Here is a 17,516-nt window from a genome sequence, read left to right on the forward strand (position 1 = left end):
GAGAGAGAGAGAGAGGTGAAATATACTGATTAGGCACTAGTATTTGACATAAATGTTAATGAAGAATAAAGCAGAGATATGTGTGTGTGTGTGTGTGTGTGTGTGAGAGAGAGAGAGAGAGAGAGAGAGAAAGAGAGAGAGAGAGACAGTGATTAGGTCATTTTGATAAAAAATTCAGATCATTTGTATACATTTTTGAAGATGATGCCAATTAAAGTTATTCTGGTGAAGCTTTCATAATTTTTAAGAGCTATATTATTGTAAATATCTCTCATAAATAATCGAATATTTTTAAAGATTGTGGGTGCACACACATTGGCTGCTGTGTTAATGGTCTCTTCAGCAAAAATACTGCTTTCTAATTCTCTTTTTCATTTTAAATTGATGAGACAGATTTTTTAAAAAATCTCCTGTCAGTGACATTTCGCATTTTTTAAATTTTCTGCCACTGCGGTCTTGAATTTTTTAAATTTCCCACTATTGCCGTCTTGGATTTTTAAATTTCCTGGATTTTCCGGTGACTGCAGTACCGACTAGTGGCGGCTTCTCCAACTGTGTGCTGGAACGGCTGTAGACGTGCTATTAATAACATGTGTGCCTACTCCAGCTAAAGGTAAATTATTATGAAAGCGACTGTTTTTAATGGAGTTGCTGCTTCCTCAGGTATGTATATAAATTATTCGCTGTTTACTTTCTATTGCTAGTTTAATAGTTACTTGTGCTTCCTCCAGCTAAACGTTAGGTAGAAAGTAGCTGTTTTTAATGGAATTGTTGCTTCCTCAGTTACATGTAGTCAATACTTTCTGTTTTCCTCCTGTCAGTAACTTAATAATTATTTGAATATTTTGGTCATTTTCTTGTGCTTACTATACCTAAATGGAAATCAGTAGGAACACAGCTGTTTTTATTGACTTTCTGGTTCCTTTGTTATGTATATTAAATCCTTTCTGTTTACCCTCTGTTGGTAGCTTAATAGTTGCTTGAATATGTTGGTATTTCTCACAGAAAGTAGTTACCGATCTGTGTAGCAATGAGGCCTGTTTAAAACACACTAGTATTTCTCTTGTAGGTTAGCAATGAACATCATTACTTGCTGTGTAGCTATCAGGAAATTTCAGTCCTTGATTTTAAATAATCAGACAATTTCTAGAGAAGTGAGTAGTGAAATACTTTCTTCATGATATGGCAGCAAAGCATCGTGGTAGGGATTCTACGATACACTGAAAGTGTTGGGATGTTACACTCATCAGTGACTACTCGACAAATGCTCACAGCTCACAGAGATTGATCAGAGCTGAGTTCTAAGCATGCATATCTTATATTCCATATCAACTGATTATGTTTGAGGTCAGGCGTAATGAGGGCCATACAGGCGCCCTCACATCTGTGGAGGATTCCTCACTCCAATTTTATACAATACAAAAGCGATAGGTTGGTGCATTAATAGAATGCCTGAAGAGTAGTGTGATTGAACCAAAGTATGCACATGATCAGACAATGGTTTCCCTGTCTCGTTAACTGGCGAAAGATAAATATAGGCATATGAGGAACTGGAGTTCAACCTCCACATTGGTCTGAACGGTACCATATTTATAATCACGTTGCATTACCTCATGTGGTTCTCAATGTTCTCCTAACCTTTCACTGATGTGTAACAGCAGGAATGGAAATCACCAGTCCATGTGACCAGTCTGCATTAATAGTGTCCTGTGCACAGCCCAGTTCAAGTGCCCTGTGACACGCAGTGAGCGTAGAAGAAAGTGTCAGCTTGTGGTTCCTGGACTTTATGGAGAGAAGACAGCTCTGACCAGCATGGCCTCCCACCGGCTGCCCTTCATCACTGAAATGGTGTGTGCTCACCACACTATGTCCCATCTACCCTGTGTTACAGTCCACTTTAGGCAACTGTCATCAACATGTTACCCCCTGTGGTACGTGAATCTGATGATGGTAGCCACACTGAATGGAGGGACCACTGCTCCCTCTCCCCCCCTCCCCCCCCAATAAGATGAAGGTGCTATAGTTGCACGACTTTGGAGAAGGAGCATCCATTCACTGGGCGACAGGAACGTATACACAGTCAAATGTACCGACATCGCACTTGTCAGCCTGCTCCCATCTCTCGTGCCAGTATAAGGCATGACGACACCTAAGCTGTCTGATACAATGAATCAACCATTTTTTCCGCGCTGACAGGAGCATTCTACCATGCAAGGCAGCAGCCATCTCCAAATCAATGAATAGTAAGTTTAATTTACTATAGTTTGATTGTCGTCCAGCATGTAGTGATACTGATAGCTGGTCACAAGTCATAGGTGCAGATTTGATTCCAGCTCCCTGCCAATATTTGAACTTAATATGGGGTATAGAAAGATTCTTCAAATCTTTATTAATTTCACTGGTCTAAATACTACCCCCTCCCCTCTTAAAAAAAGCACCCTGGTCCCTCTGGAAAGCCGTAGATGGTGTACAACTGGTTCCAGGCAGTCATATGAGCCTCCACAACTGAAGTAAGTCTTAGCAGTGAAGTGGTGTATATGTGCAAGTCGCTGGTGTGGAATCAATACCATAAGATTCGTCGATGTGGAAGTATTGTAGTACATCACGTAGTAGTACGATTTAAAAATAATTTGAAATATGTAACAATTGCGTACTTGGTGTGGCAGAGATATCTCTTCCTTGAGCAGCTGTCATCTAGGAAACTATATTATTTATCGATGTAGGGATTCAGTCCTACATTTGGTGTCCACTCAGTGGTTCATTACGAAACGTGAAACACATTACAATGGCTTAAGGATCACATTCTTTCTCGTTCTCTCTCTTACATCACTGACTATTATGGCTTGCTGCTTTTGTTCAGGTTCAATGAGTTTCTATGGTACAATAAAAAACTGTTATCCTGCATACTTGTTCTCTTTCAGTAAACAGAATTGAACTTCGATCTATAATTAGAAGGCGAACTTTAGATCACATTATGTGACATTAAAAAATTAATTAAACAGCCTTAAGCTTTACAACTGCCAAATTAATTAAAGAGCCTTCAGCTCTGTTTGCAATTAAAATTATGTTATGTACAGCACTGCACTCATATGGTGTGCTTATTCAATAACGATGTAGGTCATAGATGTCTATTCCGTCTCTGCTACTAAATAAGATGCAGTTTGTTTTTGCCATATACATTTCGCTAAGTTTATTTGTGAAGCATCTACAGTGTTCTGCAAAACCTGTTTTTTACTGTATACAATAAATGCGTTATATTGTAGTGACAAGTATGTTACTATAATACGTTTCCTTTTGTTTTTCAAGTTAGAAACAACTTTTCCAGCACAATTCTCGTGATGTTAAACTATCGTTTGGAATTACTTACAATTTCCGGTGTTGTTAATTCATGTGTATCGTCCAGGAGATGTATTTACTCGGTCTGTGTATTACAGATGGCCAATTTTCGGCGTTTTTTCTACCACATTTATTTCAACACTTTGTTTCCACCTTTCATTGTGTAGTGAATATGCTTGTTTACAGTGTATAGGGGTGACGACTGTCACTAGGTATTTACCCTTCGTCTTTTTGTGTGTTGTGGTGAGTATGCATGCGGAAAAAATGACGAAATCTAATTATATGATAATTTTCACGGCCTGAGTACGAGACTGCATTTAATTATGTGAAGTCTGATAGCCTAATTTCCTAACGTTTTGAATGCATTTTTAGCACCAGATACACCGGGGAAAGCAAGGCATACTACAACATTACAGTAAGGGAGAAAGAGCTATCGTGTTTCGTCATGCCCTCTACGATACCGTTAATGAAGTTATTCGAGATGTTGGTTGTGAGTGAAGACAGTTCAATATGCCTATAAAGAACCATGTGATAATGCCTAATGAAAATGATCATAATTGAGTGGGACTGGAAACGAATGTCAGTGACAATCAGTATCAAACCCTACAGGAATTTCTGTTTTCAGCGATTGCACTGTATTGTATTTCTACAATAACAATTTATATAATGTGATGTTATATTGTTCACTAAATAGCATGAAATAGGAATTTAACCTCGTTCTGTCCATTCAAATCCAGCTGTGCTGCATTAGAACTGAAATTTGCTAATCATAACATATTACCAAAAGTGTCCACTCTTCAGTTATGTATGATTATGTATGATTATGATTAATATCTGCCCCAATTAGGCAACGTAATATCTCGTTAGTAGAATTTCGCGATCTGCTGTCAGTAACGTAGTGAAAGAGAGGAACTGTGTATGCATACTTTGCATCTTTGTCGCCCTCCTTCCTTCGCTCGCTGCATTATGAAAAATTATATGTTTTAACATGGCCATTTTGCACTCCCTATTCTGCTAATTTCTGACATGTTTGTAAGACTTAACATTTTTAAAGGTATTTGTACGCTAATTATGTTAAATGAGCTATATATAGTGAGCTAATTACGACTTAAATAGCGCGTTCTTGTTTAGAAAAAAATCGGAGATAAACAGAAAAATATTTCTATTTGTCTTGCAAAAAGAGAATCAGCAGAATTATTACAATGTATAATATATCTGTGTGTTTACTTGGCACTGCAACTACCTGAGACGTTAGTCGCTCATTTGATTTTGGCGTATTTCGGAACTTCGTCGTCATGGTTTCTTTTCAAAGATTTAATTCATTTATGGCTTAGAACGAAACTAACATGCCTTATTGTTGTATGTAGTCAGATAACCCGAACGAATAATGTAATGTCTCTCGACATTACATATTATACCTTTCCGTATCATTTGGTCACTCATTTTAAAGTAAGGAGTAGTAATAGCTCAGTAATTTTTGTGGTGTCACCACAAGGCATCACACTGGCCAGGTTGTAGGCTTCAAATCGGCTGCGGTCCGTTAGTACACTTCGGACCCGTGAGTCGCCACTGTCGACGCTAGCAGACCGAGCGGCGCCACTGGGCTGGCCTTACGAGACAAGCTAGCGCATTTGCCAGCTCTACAGCCGACTTTAATAGGAATGGTTCACTTGTTATAGCTTGACAGATCTCATTTGCAGAGACGCTAGTTAGCATAGCCTTCAGTTAAGTCAGTAGCTACGACCTAGCCAGGCGCCACATACAGTTTATGCATAGACAATTGATCTAAATGTGTGAAGTAATCAGAATTGTAAAGAAGTATTCGCAATTCAGTCTATAACTGCACTTGTAAATATTATTGTACGAAGTCAAGATCGACCTTCACCGCTGATGCTGAATTAAAGCTAGGTAGTTAATTGTATATAAGCGTGCAATGGCCACACCTCGTGATCAGACTAACAAGGAGCCGGCACGACGGTTGGATCGGGGATTTGTCAGAAGTTTTGTGTGGTGAAGGAGGACCCCTAATACCTCACGTGGTTAAAATATGAGGACGCACTACCCGGAAAATCCCGGGAAAAATCGATCCAAAATTTCTTAGCTGCCGTATGAGAATAAAATGTTAGTATATTGGCGAGGCACCGTCTGGCCTAGATGTTTAGGGCTCGGACTCTTACGCCAGAGGTCTCGGGTTCGATTCCTTCTCCGGCACTTTTTTTTCCTTCTGTTTCATTTTCTTTTGTTATTCCACCAATTATTCAGAAAGTTTCCGAAACCTACATTATCTTTAACAAATTGGTTACATTATTGAATAAAAATTTTCTTCTTTTTGTCCAACAACACAATTCATGGCGGTGGGTTTCCCATTTTTCATTGTAAAGTATATGAGGAGAAAGATTGCGTTTTTCATCAGAATAGCAAAGTCGATTGGGAAACATTCGATTTTTATACATATAGTAATTATAAACAAGAACCGCAGTGGTAATTATCGTAAAAACAAAACAAAGCAATAGTTTTTGCGACATCTTGCGCAACACATGAAAGCGAATTTTTTACAATCACAGGGCGTTTGCAATAAATCTGTACAAAAACATGCGCGATTAACATTTTAACAATTTATTGAGTTTCTCATAATTTTGAGGCAAACCAGGAATACTGAATCATGTCACGGAATATTGGTGACGATAATTGATGGTGAATTATAGAACGAATTTTTATACAATCATCCCGGGAATTAATTTCACGATTATCCTGTAACAATTCGCTGCAATTTTGCAAGTAACAGGAAAAAAAATGTGCAGAAGGAGGAATCGAACCCGAGACCTCTGTAATAAAGGTCCGAACGCTAACTATGTAGGCTAAACGACGGCTCAGCAATAAACTAACATTTTATACATATACGGCGCTTAAGAAACTTTGGATCGATTTTTCTCGGGATTTTCAGAGTAGTGCGTCCTAATATTTTAACCACGTGAGTCACCACACAAAATTGCGGACAAATCCCCGACCCCACGGTCGTGCCGTCTCCTTGTAAGAGTCAAATTGCGTGACTCAGCCTGGTCACCCTCTTTCCATGAGGCCCATAGTTCCGCCTCATACACAACATCGTACAGCTATCGTAACTTTCACTTCGACACTGGAGGTTTCTTACCGAGTTCTGTCTACCTTAAGTTCCTATGAGGTACCATGCGTGTTTTATTATTCTATAAGCACGTATTTCGTACATTAGGTAAAGTACAAAACTGAACAGATTTCGTAGGTTTTTCTAGGAAATGTTTATTATATACAAACATATCAACTAGGAAGAGTAAGCGTACACTAGTGATAAATATTCAATAAGACAACAGTTTTTCCCCGCGCTGTCGTTCACACGACGTGTGGAAAGCTCACGAACGCCTCAAATGTCTCTCCGCTGTGCCTGAAGAGCGAGGCGCCGAGGCGGCGCAGCACAGCTGGTACGTAGGCTGGCGGAGAAGTGGCGCCGAGCTGGGCCGCTCCGTGCAGAGACGGCCGTGGCGCCGCACTGCAGGGGCCGCCGCCGCTGGGCGCGTGGGCGGGGCGAGGGCCGGCGCTCTGCCGCAGGCTTCTCACTCGGAGTAGTTCGCGTACGAGTCGTCTGCCGCGTTTCCACTGCAACAGGTTCGTCTGTGTTTATTTATTCCGCTTGCGACACATCCTTGCACCTAACCATTCTTAACATTCCGCAATATCGCTAGTGTTTGTATGGGTATGGGATATTAATTAAAATTTCGTTCCTATGAGAGCTCATTTTCATTATTTTCAGTACAGGACAAAGCCACTGGTACAACTGCTAAGTGGTGTCAGTACATAGTGGCTGTTGGGTGTTTAATATTATTGGAACTTTTCAGGAGGATGTCGCAAATAAGCAGGACAACAGGATAGGCGAGTGCAGCTTATTGGCGTGTTTCGAATTTTAATGTCGTAGCATTGGAGCACCATACCGACAAATCGATCAGTGAGTGGAATTACTGCAGAAAGAGTGGTAATCAGCTCGTCTCAAGTCAGCCGGCCGGGGCGGCCGAGCGGTTCAAGGCGCTACATTCTGGAACCTGGCGACCGCTACGGTCGCAGGTTCGAATCCTGCCTCGGGCATGGATGTGTGTGATGTCCTTAGGTTAGTTAGGTTTAAGTAGTTCTAAGTTCTAGGCGACTGGTGACCTCAGAAGTTAAGTCCCATAGTGCTCAGAGCCACTTTTTTTGGTCTCAGGACAGCAGTGTGACAAAGAAGTTTTACCCCTCGACAAATGGTAGCATAGTACGACAGACATTGACGAACAGACGGGCGACCACAACTGAAATCCGGCTAGAGGTTACAGAAATATGCATTATATGAGTGTGTGCCAAGCAAGATCGTAAGAGATGGAAAAGAGCCACCGTGGTACAACAAACGAGTTAGAAAACTGCTACGGAAGCAAAGGGAACTTCACAGCAAACATAAACATAGCCAAAGCCTTTACAGACAAACAAAAATTACGCGAAGCGAAATGTAGTGTGACGACGGTTATGCGAGAGGCGTTCGATGAATTCGAAAGTAAAGTTCTATGTACTGACTTGGCAGAAAATCCTAAGAAATTTTGGTCTTATGTCAAAGCGGTACGTGGATCAAAACAAAATGTCCAGACACTCTGTGACCAAGATGGTACTGAAACAGAGGATGACAGACTAAAGGCCGAAATACTAAATGTCTTTTTCCAAAGCTGTTTCACAGACGAAGACTCCAGTATAATTCCTTCTCTAGATTGTCGTACAGATGAAAGAATGGTAGATATCGAAATAGATGACAGAGGGATAGAAAAACAATTAAAATCGCTCAAAAGAGGAAAGGCCTCTGGGCCTGGTGGGATACCAATTCGATTTTACACAGAGTATGCAAAGGAACTTGCCCCCTTCTTGCAGCGGTGTACCGTAGGTCTCTAGAAGAGCGTAGCGTTCCAAAGGAATGGAAAAGGGCACAGGTCATCCCGTTTTCTAGAAGGGACGTCGAATAGATGTGCAGAACTATAGACCTATATCTGTAACATCGATCAGTTGTAGCATTTTGGAACACGTATTATGTTCGAGTATAATGACTTTTCTGGAGACTAGAAATCTACTCTATAGGAATCAACATGGGTTGCGAAAAAGACGATCGTGTGAAATCCAGCTCGCGCCATTCGTCCACGAGACTCAGATGGCCATAGACACCGGTGCCAGGTAGATACCATGTTTCTTGACTTCCGCAAGGCATTCGATACAGTTCCCCACAGTCGTTTAATGAACGAAGTAAGAGCATATGGACAATCAGACCAATTCTGTGATTGGATTGAAGAGTTCCTAGATAACAGAACGCAGCATGTCATTCTCGATGGAGAGAGTTCTTTCGAAGTAAGAGTAATTTCAGGTGTGCTGCAGGGGAGTGTCGTAGAACCGTTGTTATTCACAATATACATAAATGACTTTGTGGATAACATCGGAAGTTCACTGAAGCTTTTTGCGGATGATGCTATAGTATATCGAGAGGTTGTAAGAATGGAAAATTGTACTGAAATACAGGAGGATCATCAGCGAATTGACGCATGGTGCAGGGAATGACAATTAAATCTCAATGTAGACAAGTGTAATATGCTGCGAATACATAGAAAGAAAGATCCTTTATCATTTAGCTACAATATAGCAGGTCAGGAAATGGGAGATGTTAATTCCACAAATTATCTGGGAGTAGGCATTAGGTGTGATTTAAAATGGAATGACCATAGAAAATTAATCGTCGGTAAAGCAGATGCCAGACTGAGATTCATTGGAAGAATCCTAAGGAATTGCAATCCGAAAACAAAGGAAGTAGGTTACAGTACACTTGTTCGCCTGCTGCTTGAATACTGCTCACCGGTCTGCGATCCGTACCAGATAGGATTCCTAGAAGAGGTAGAGAAGATCCAACAGAGAGCAGCGCGCTTCTTTACAGGATCATTTAGTAATCGCGAAAGCGTTACGGAGATGATAGATAAACTCCAGTGGAACACTATGCTAGAGAGACGCTCAGTAGCTCGGTACGGGCTCTTGTTCAAGTTTCGAGAACATACCTTCACCGAGGAGTCAAGAAGTATATTGCTCCCTCCTACGTATATCTTGCGAAGAGACTATGAGGATAAAAACAGACAGATTAGAGCCCACACAGAGGCACACCGACAATCTTTCTTTCCACGAACAATACGAGACTGGAATAGAAGGGAGAACCGATAGAGGTACTCAAAGTACCCTCCGCCACACACCGTCAGGTGGCTTGCGGAGTATGGAAGCAGATGTACATGTAGAAGAGTGTCACCATGAAACGTAGGGAACATATTACTTTGAGTTCGGTTGAAATTTCGATATGTCATGCGTTCTTTACTGCTGACAGAACAGGGTTGCGTGGTGTACAGCCGAGTCAATTGGAGCATGGTGTTGTTTTCTGTCGTGTTAATCGACGAGTATCGCTTCTGTTTGTGGCGATCAGATCAGCACCAATGTGTCCGTGGACGATCCGGTGAACGTCCGTACGATGCAGTGATTCTCGAGAGTCGTACCTGTCCAACTACTCAAATCATGGCGCAGGGAGCAACTGGATACGGCAACAGGAGTTATTTGGCAGTTGTGAATGGGAGCTGAATACTCGCCGGCATGCGACAAGAATGATAAACTCTGTTATAATACCCTCACGACCAGGGTAAAAAGTTGCATATTCCAGCAGGACAATGTAAGACTGCACGCTGTAGCTCTCGCCGTAAACGCCTCGAAGAATGTAAGGGCTCTTAACTGTCCTGGAGGTTCGCCCCAGCATGTCTAGGATGCGATGGGAAGACGTATATTTTCATATCAGTCTCTAGCCAGTAGTGTTCATGAAATGAGACAGTATGTATATCAGTTAAGGCAAGAGATTCCTCAAGATGAAATTCGTAGGCTGTTTACTTGCATGCCACAACAAAAGTAACAAATAGTTCAAATGGCTCTAAGCTCTATGCGACTTAACATCTTAAGTCATCAGTCCCCTACACTTAGAACTACTTATACCTAACTAAAGACATGACACACATCCATGCCCGAGGCAGGATTCGAACCTGCGACCATAGCAGCAGCGCGGTTGCGGACTGAAGCGCCTAGAACTGCTCGGCCACAATGGCCGACCGACAAAAGTAACTGTGTATGCTATTCGTTACCGTTTGATTATATCCCATTCTGATGTATACAATGGACATCAGTTCCGAAAGGAATGAAAGTTCAATCGTTTAACATGTTCAAGATTTTAAGAGAAACAAAGACATAAGCCAAAATTAGGCACTGAAATAAAGTCAACGGCGAATAGTGAAAACTTGTGCCGGAGTTCCAGAGTTCGATAGCATCAATGGAGAAAAACTCTGAGGACGTTTTTATTTTATGTGTGGGCAGAAACATGATAAGAATCTTTTGTTACTATTGCGACGAGATGAGAGACATTCGTTGGGCGGACGAGGTGCTGACAGACGTGCAGAAACGAAAAAGATACAGCATGCTGTGGCCATGTAACTTCTCTGGTCATAGCCACCTTAAGAGAACTGTCAGTCTAGCAGAAACCAGCATTTAAAGTTTACTTGGCATAGTGAGTTATTCACTGCTTGTTCGTTAATTTCATGAAATGCAATTTGTCCAGACGCTTCTTCATTTTGTAGGACAGATAACAGCTTTGCACATTTTACAGGACGACGAGAGGAAATTTCAGAATCATGTGGCAAAAATTTACAAGAAGAAACTAATGAAGATACAGTCAACCATAAATCATGAACACGTACCTCCAACAAATTATTGGTGGCGGATGACCAGTTGCAGAATCTAACGAGGACTTATTGGTGAATAATTAAATTGTATGTCTGAGAATAAAGAAATATAGGCGATGACCAGACACTATTGAGAAACAGGAGATGGACAAGAGTGTTACAGACAGCAGAAACCGTGAAAGTCTAAGAACGATTGGGAAGTCATCATCGAAGTTAAATTACGCGAGAGTAGAAGAAACATATGGAGATGGACTACTTGGTAAACAAAAAATGACTAAACGAATATATTTGGTAGAAGTTTTGTTTTCCATCACGAGTGATATCGATAAATGGGGACGATGATGATGTAATGAAACAGGTGCCAAACGACCAGAGAACAGTGCATAATATGTAATTTCTAAGCCCAGGTTTCATAGCAGTAGATTATCCGTGATTTTAATTAGGGAGAAGCCCCCACAATTACGGATAATTTTCTCCACTTAGAACGTAGAATTCAGTGGCGGCCGCTAGCTGGAGGTGCTGCATCTATCGGCGCTGGCGTCGCTACTGCAGCGCTGGCCGCAGAGGCACGCCCCTCTGGTCAGCCTATCTGCTCGCGGCGGCTCTTTACAGCTAGCAGCGCGGCAACTCTGCCATCAGTCGTGATTTCACTGCGCTGTCGTACTGATCTCGCTATACACAGCTGGTCTCATTTCCGGATTCATTACGTCTCAGGTTCTCAAAAAAATCAAATGGCTATAAGCACTATGGTTCAAAATGGTTCAAATGGCTCTGAGCACTATGGGACTCAACTGCTGTGGTCATCAGTCCCCTAGAACTTAGAACTACTTAAACCTAACTAACCTAAGGACATCACTCACAACCATGCCCGAGGCAGGATTCGAACCTGCGACCGTAGCGGTCACTCGGTTCCAGACTGAAGCGCCTAGAACCGCACGGCCACACCGGCCGGCTCAGGTTCTCACTTGGTATACTCGTTCGACCTGTTAAAAAACTGCGTCGTCCTTCCTCTTGTTGTTGCCTTCCTGTTAACTCTCGGTGATTCGATACTGACGGCTCTTGTCCAGTTTCCGCGAGTTTTCGAGTCGTCTGTGGTCTCGCCAGATTCCGGGCACTATAACTGGCGACGAGAAAAAAGATTGGCAGCATCCCGTGGAAGCCAAGCTCTTGCAATTCGTGGAGCAGCAACAGCAACACCTGTTCTTGCAGCAGGAATTATAACAGCAGTTCTAGCAGGAAACTGAGTTCGTCTGTCAGGAAATTCAACTTGCGGAGGATCAACTGCAGGTTCAGGATAGCCAACCCATCCAGGATGTTGTCATTCCCAGGTGGAGAGTCGCTCACCCGCGTTTCCGGTATTTAACAACGCGAAAGAGGGTTGGGACACGTGTTTTGAGCGGCTGAAGCCGCATTATGCAGATTTTCGGGCCTCTGATGATGCTCTCCAACGGTCGCGCATATTTCTTGGGCTTCCCCAGAGTAGTTTTCTTTCCTGAAGAAGTTGGTTCCAATCTCGAATTCCGTCGCACTCAGTTCGAGAAGACGTGTTTGTTGCTTCCGAATTATTACCCGCGATGATTCTACGTGGTCGCGTCGCGCCTCGGTTTTATTAATAGTTTAAGTCAGTTATATTACTCGTGGGCGATCGATTTGCAACGCTTGAGTCTCCGTTGCGATTTCACATGTGCAAACTCGCTTTGCAAAACCTCATTGCAGATTATTTCCTTCGAGGCGTAGTGGTTCAGTTGGCTCCCGATCCGGAAGTATGAACTGGAGCGTTCGAATTGGATAACACACGGCGATCAAGTTGCATATCGACATTACAACTGCCAGTCAAGAAGCCTGTTTCCAGGTGAGCGTCTAATCTCGACTGGGTTCCCATGAGTTGCCCGCGTCCTCTCGGTCGTTGGTAGGGTATTGTGACAGTTCGATTCTCCTTTGAGTTCAATTCACAGTCACCACTACACACGAAAATGTAGGACGGCTGATGACGTTGTTCATTGCCCTTAGTCACTCACCAGGAAACATTTTTGCTCTGGATGTCTCTCATTGTTTGGGTTCTCCATCACTGATTCGGTTCAGATCGGCTCTGACACAAATCTGTTGCAGCAACTTCACGACCTTGTACTGCTTTCGCACCTGTATTAGAGCCTGGCCTAGGACATCCACAGATTTTCAGCCCCATATCTCTGTGTTTCCACACAGAGTGCCCCATTTTCTGCTGGGCATGACACATTCCCATATCCCTTCAGGCAGCCGTTAAGCAGGAATTCGATCATCTTCACGAAGCAGTAGTGATTGAATCTCTTAGAACCAGTGCTGGGGCCACACCCCTGGTAGTGGCCAGGAAGCCAAATGGCTGTATACAGCCCTAGGAAGATTTACATGCACAATAAATACCCAATACGGCGTCCAAAGGACATTCTCACGTAGCTGGATAAACTTGGCCAACGCATATTTTTAGATACCGCTGGATGAGGAGTCTTAAGGCATTGTGATTATCAACACTCCCTTCTGTTATACAAGCGTTTGAGTTTTGGGACCTCTTCTGTTCTGGCAGTCTACCAGAGATACCTGGAACAGTTAACTATGTCCATCTCTGTTTGCACTAACTACCTAGACTAATTGTCATGGACATTACACGTCAGGGCCATCTGTGCAACCTTGGCATCCTGCGTGATGCGTTGTGTGACGCAGGGTTCAAGTCCCACTTACAAAAATGCCAGTTTTTTCAGAAACAAGTGGAACACCTTGGATAATTGCTCGACAAAGAAGGGATACAGCTCACTGACAACACTGTAGCTGTTATTGACTGTGTCAGACACCCCCAAAACTTAGAGGAGCTACAGAATTTTTCGGGAAAAGTGAATTATTATTTTAAGTTCCTTCTCCAAGCGGCTCATATTATGGGTCTGCTAAACCAGCTGCAGAAAAAAGGGCATTCATTACAGGTGCATGGCTGCCTGTGAACACACTTTCACACAGTTGTTCTGTTATACACAGCACCCTGCCTTATGCTCTTTTCCCCATCACATCCACTTTTTTTGGCAGCAGATGTCTCTCCTTAAGGCATTGATGGAGTTTCAGCACATTGGAATGATGACAGTACCGAGCAACCAATCACCTGTGCGTCAAAGATGCCGACAGTCATTCAAAGGACTTACTCACCGACAAAAAATGATGCTTTGGCGATTATCTATGCAATTAAGAAGTTCCACATTCATCTATTCGTGACCAAGGTCACACTCACTATGGCCCACAAACCACTGGTCGAATTATATGCACTGCACTCCCAACTTCCAGAGTGGATAGCAAAATGGGTCCAGCGCTGGACACTTTTCCTCAGTTCCTATAATTATACTATTAATTACAAACCCACAGCAGAATATGCAAAGTCTGATGCTCTACCTCACCAAAGGGCTATACCCAGGCTTTGATCAGCAGGAAACGTCACGCTTTCACGTAGATGTGGAACAGTGACATGCTATGAAAGTGTTACTCATTACGGCTGCTCGGATCGCTACAGCCACGAGCTGCACCTGTTTCATACAGTGTGTAGCGAACTGTATTCCCCAGAGGGTGGTTCAAGTATTTTTCAAAGAACACCGATCCAGAGATCCGTACCAACTGCGCTGTGGCCTCAGGTTTTACAGCTCCTCCATCACGGACATTGGAGTATGTCACACATGAAAGCACTCGTGAGGCAGTATGCCTCCTGGCCAGGCTCAAATTAAGACGTGGTGGCAGCTGTTCCACTCGTGCCGCTCCACCCCAATCTTTCGCCCCTTGGCCCACCCTCTTCGCCCTTGGGACTGCATTCATTTCAATTTCGAGGGCCTGTTTCTAGGATTTGTCATTTGTTGTCGTGGATTCTTACTCTAACAACCAATAGGTGGGCTTAAGTGCTGGGACACCAACTGTGTGACCAATTCACCTCCCAAAACGCCATCCAGTTTGCTTCTGGAGCTATGCCCAGTTTCCGGGGCCGAAGAGGGGGGGGGGGGGGGTTAATCTAGTATCCTGGGCTGGCGACTCTGAAGGCCCGCCTGATGGCATGGAACTCGTTGGCGGCTGCTAGACGGCAGTGCTTCATCCGTAAGCGCTGGCGTCACTGCTGCAGCGCAGGCCAAAGAGGCTCGCTGCGCTGGCCTGTCAGTGCTCGTGGCGGCCCTTTCAAAAGGAAGCACCTCTATCATCAGTGGTGAATTCACTGTGGTCTTGTATTAGTTTCGCTACACATGGTTGTTTTGATTTCTGGGTTCGTCACGTCTCAAGTTTACTCTCGTGGTTTACTCTTTGACTATTCTGTCGTGCTATCTGCGTTGTTGTTGTTCTTGTTTTCACCTTATTGTTAACTCTCAGCAACACGCTGTTGATGGTCCTTCGCCGGTCGGCCTGATTCTTTTGTGCTGTCGCCTTGAGCCCGGTCTTATCAGATTCAGGTCACTACAGTTCCAGTTTAAGTTGTTCGTTCCTGTACTCCGTAGGTATTAAGTTGTAGTGCCAGCCTTTAAATTTGTAGGATTTTTCGTGTAACTGTGTAGTAGGTCAGAAATCTGCTACAGAAACAACGAAGGAAAGGATTCCAGACTTAAAAGAACGCAAATACTCTAAGAGTGACGATGTTATACAGAATTTTGAAATTTTGCGCGGAGTTCAATACCAGGTGCCTTTAATAGGTTCCACAAAGAAACTCTCGCTCGACATATGGCCGAAAATCCAAAGACATTCTGATCGTATTTTAAGTATACTAGAGCCAAGCCACAACCAACGTCAGTGCCAGTAATGCGATTACAACACATGGTTTTCTGAAATTACTTCACCACAGAACACGAAGAAAACATTCTAGGAGTCGAATCGAGAAGAGCTGCAAACATAAGTAACTTGAGAGTAGATATCCATGGTGTAGCGAAGCAACTTAATTTATTTAATAAAATCAGTTCTTCCGCTCCATACTGAATAACACCGACTTCCTCTCAGGATATGCTGATGTAGTAGCTACATACTTAGCAACCATATACAACCATTCTCTCGACGAAAGATCCGTTCCTAAGAAATGGAAATTTGTACAGGTCACAACAAGACACGAAAAAGGAAATAGGAGTAATCTGCCAAATTACAGACTCATAACACTGACGTCGATTGACAGTAGGATTTATGAACGTACGGTCTGTTCGAACATTATAAATGACCTCGAAGAAAACCATCTATTGACGCCTAGTCAACAGAGATTCAGAAAATATCGTTCTTGTGAAAGACAAATGACCATTTATTTAGATGAAGTAACGAGTACTATGACAGGGAACGTGAGATTGATTCAGTATTTCCAAAAAGCTTTTGACACCATTTCTCACAAGCCGTTTCTAATCTAATTGTATGTCTATGGAGTATCGTCTCAGTTGTGTGACAGGTTTCGTGATTTCCTGTCTGAAACGTCACAGTTCATAGTAACTGACGGAATTCCATCGATTAAAACAAATAATATCTGTCGTTTCCCAGGGAAGTGTTATAGGTCCTCTGCTGTTCCTAATCTACGTAAACGATTTAGGAGACAGTCTGAAAAATCCTATTAGATTGTTAGCATATGATGTTGCCGTCTACCATTTACTAAAATCTCTACAACATCAAAATCAATTGCAATATAATTTAGGCAAGATGTCTGTAGGGTGAGAAAAGTGGCAATTGACTGGAGTCCGTTAAATTTCGGTAACACGTCTAATAGCAGAAATTAAAAGGCTGTCAATGCAACTAAGCAGCTAGAGATTAAAATCAGGAACAACTTAAATTGGAACGACCAGATAGGTAATGTTGTTGGAAAGGCGACCTATAACTGCCTTTCATTGGCAGAATACTTAGCAGATGCAGCACTTGCCAGCCCTCTTCTGGGATACTGCTGCACGGTAAGAGACTTTTTGATTCAGTATTTATAGAGGACATCGCGAAGTAGGGGAGCGAGTGACGTAGGTGTGATATGCGATTTGGGCTGTCAGACATTGAAACAAAGGCATTTTTGAAATTTCCTGACAGATTAAAACTGTGTGCCGGACCTAGACTCGAACTCGGGACCTGGCGGAATTAGAACTGTGAGGACGACTCGTGAGGCGTGCTTGGGTAGTCCAGATGGTAGAGCACTTTCCCGCGAAAGGCAAAGCTCCCGAGTTCGAGTCTCTGTCTGTAACACAGTTTTAATCTGCCAGGAAGTTTCACAGCACTTCAAACTCCACTGCAGAGTGAAAATTTCATTCTGGAAAGGCGTTTATCATTGCAAAGAGATATTTTCACTATATTTCAATCAGTGACTTCCTGCACTGAATGCGAAAACACATTCTTGGCGCCCAGCTATACAGGGGTGTAATGGTCACCGTAATAATGTGAGAGAACCGAGCGAGATGG

At 42.8% G+C, this 17,516-nt stretch overlaps 1 protein-coding gene across 1 annotated transcript in view; it reads right to left on the reverse strand.

Annotated features, from left to right (window-relative positions):
* Window positions 1–6,511: 6,511 nt before the first annotated feature.
* The window catches only part of LOC126361845 (uncharacterized), a 98,434-nt gene continuing 87,429 nt past the window's right edge, over window positions 6,512–17,516 (reverse strand). The window contains exon 5 of the mRNA XM_050007825.1: window positions 6,512–6,966. Within this exon, the coding sequence (XP_049863782.1) occupies window positions 6,924–6,966 (43 nt within the window). The 3' untranslated portion in view covers window positions 6,512–6,923. The remainder of the gene's footprint in view (window positions 6,967–17,516) is intronic.

This window comes from Schistocerca gregaria, chromosome 1, assembly GCF_023897955.1.
Source record: "Schistocerca gregaria isolate iqSchGreg1 chromosome 1, iqSchGreg1.2, whole genome shotgun sequence".
In the NCBI taxonomy this organism is placed as follows: Eukaryota; Metazoa; Arthropoda; class Insecta; order Orthoptera; family Acrididae; genus Schistocerca; species Schistocerca gregaria.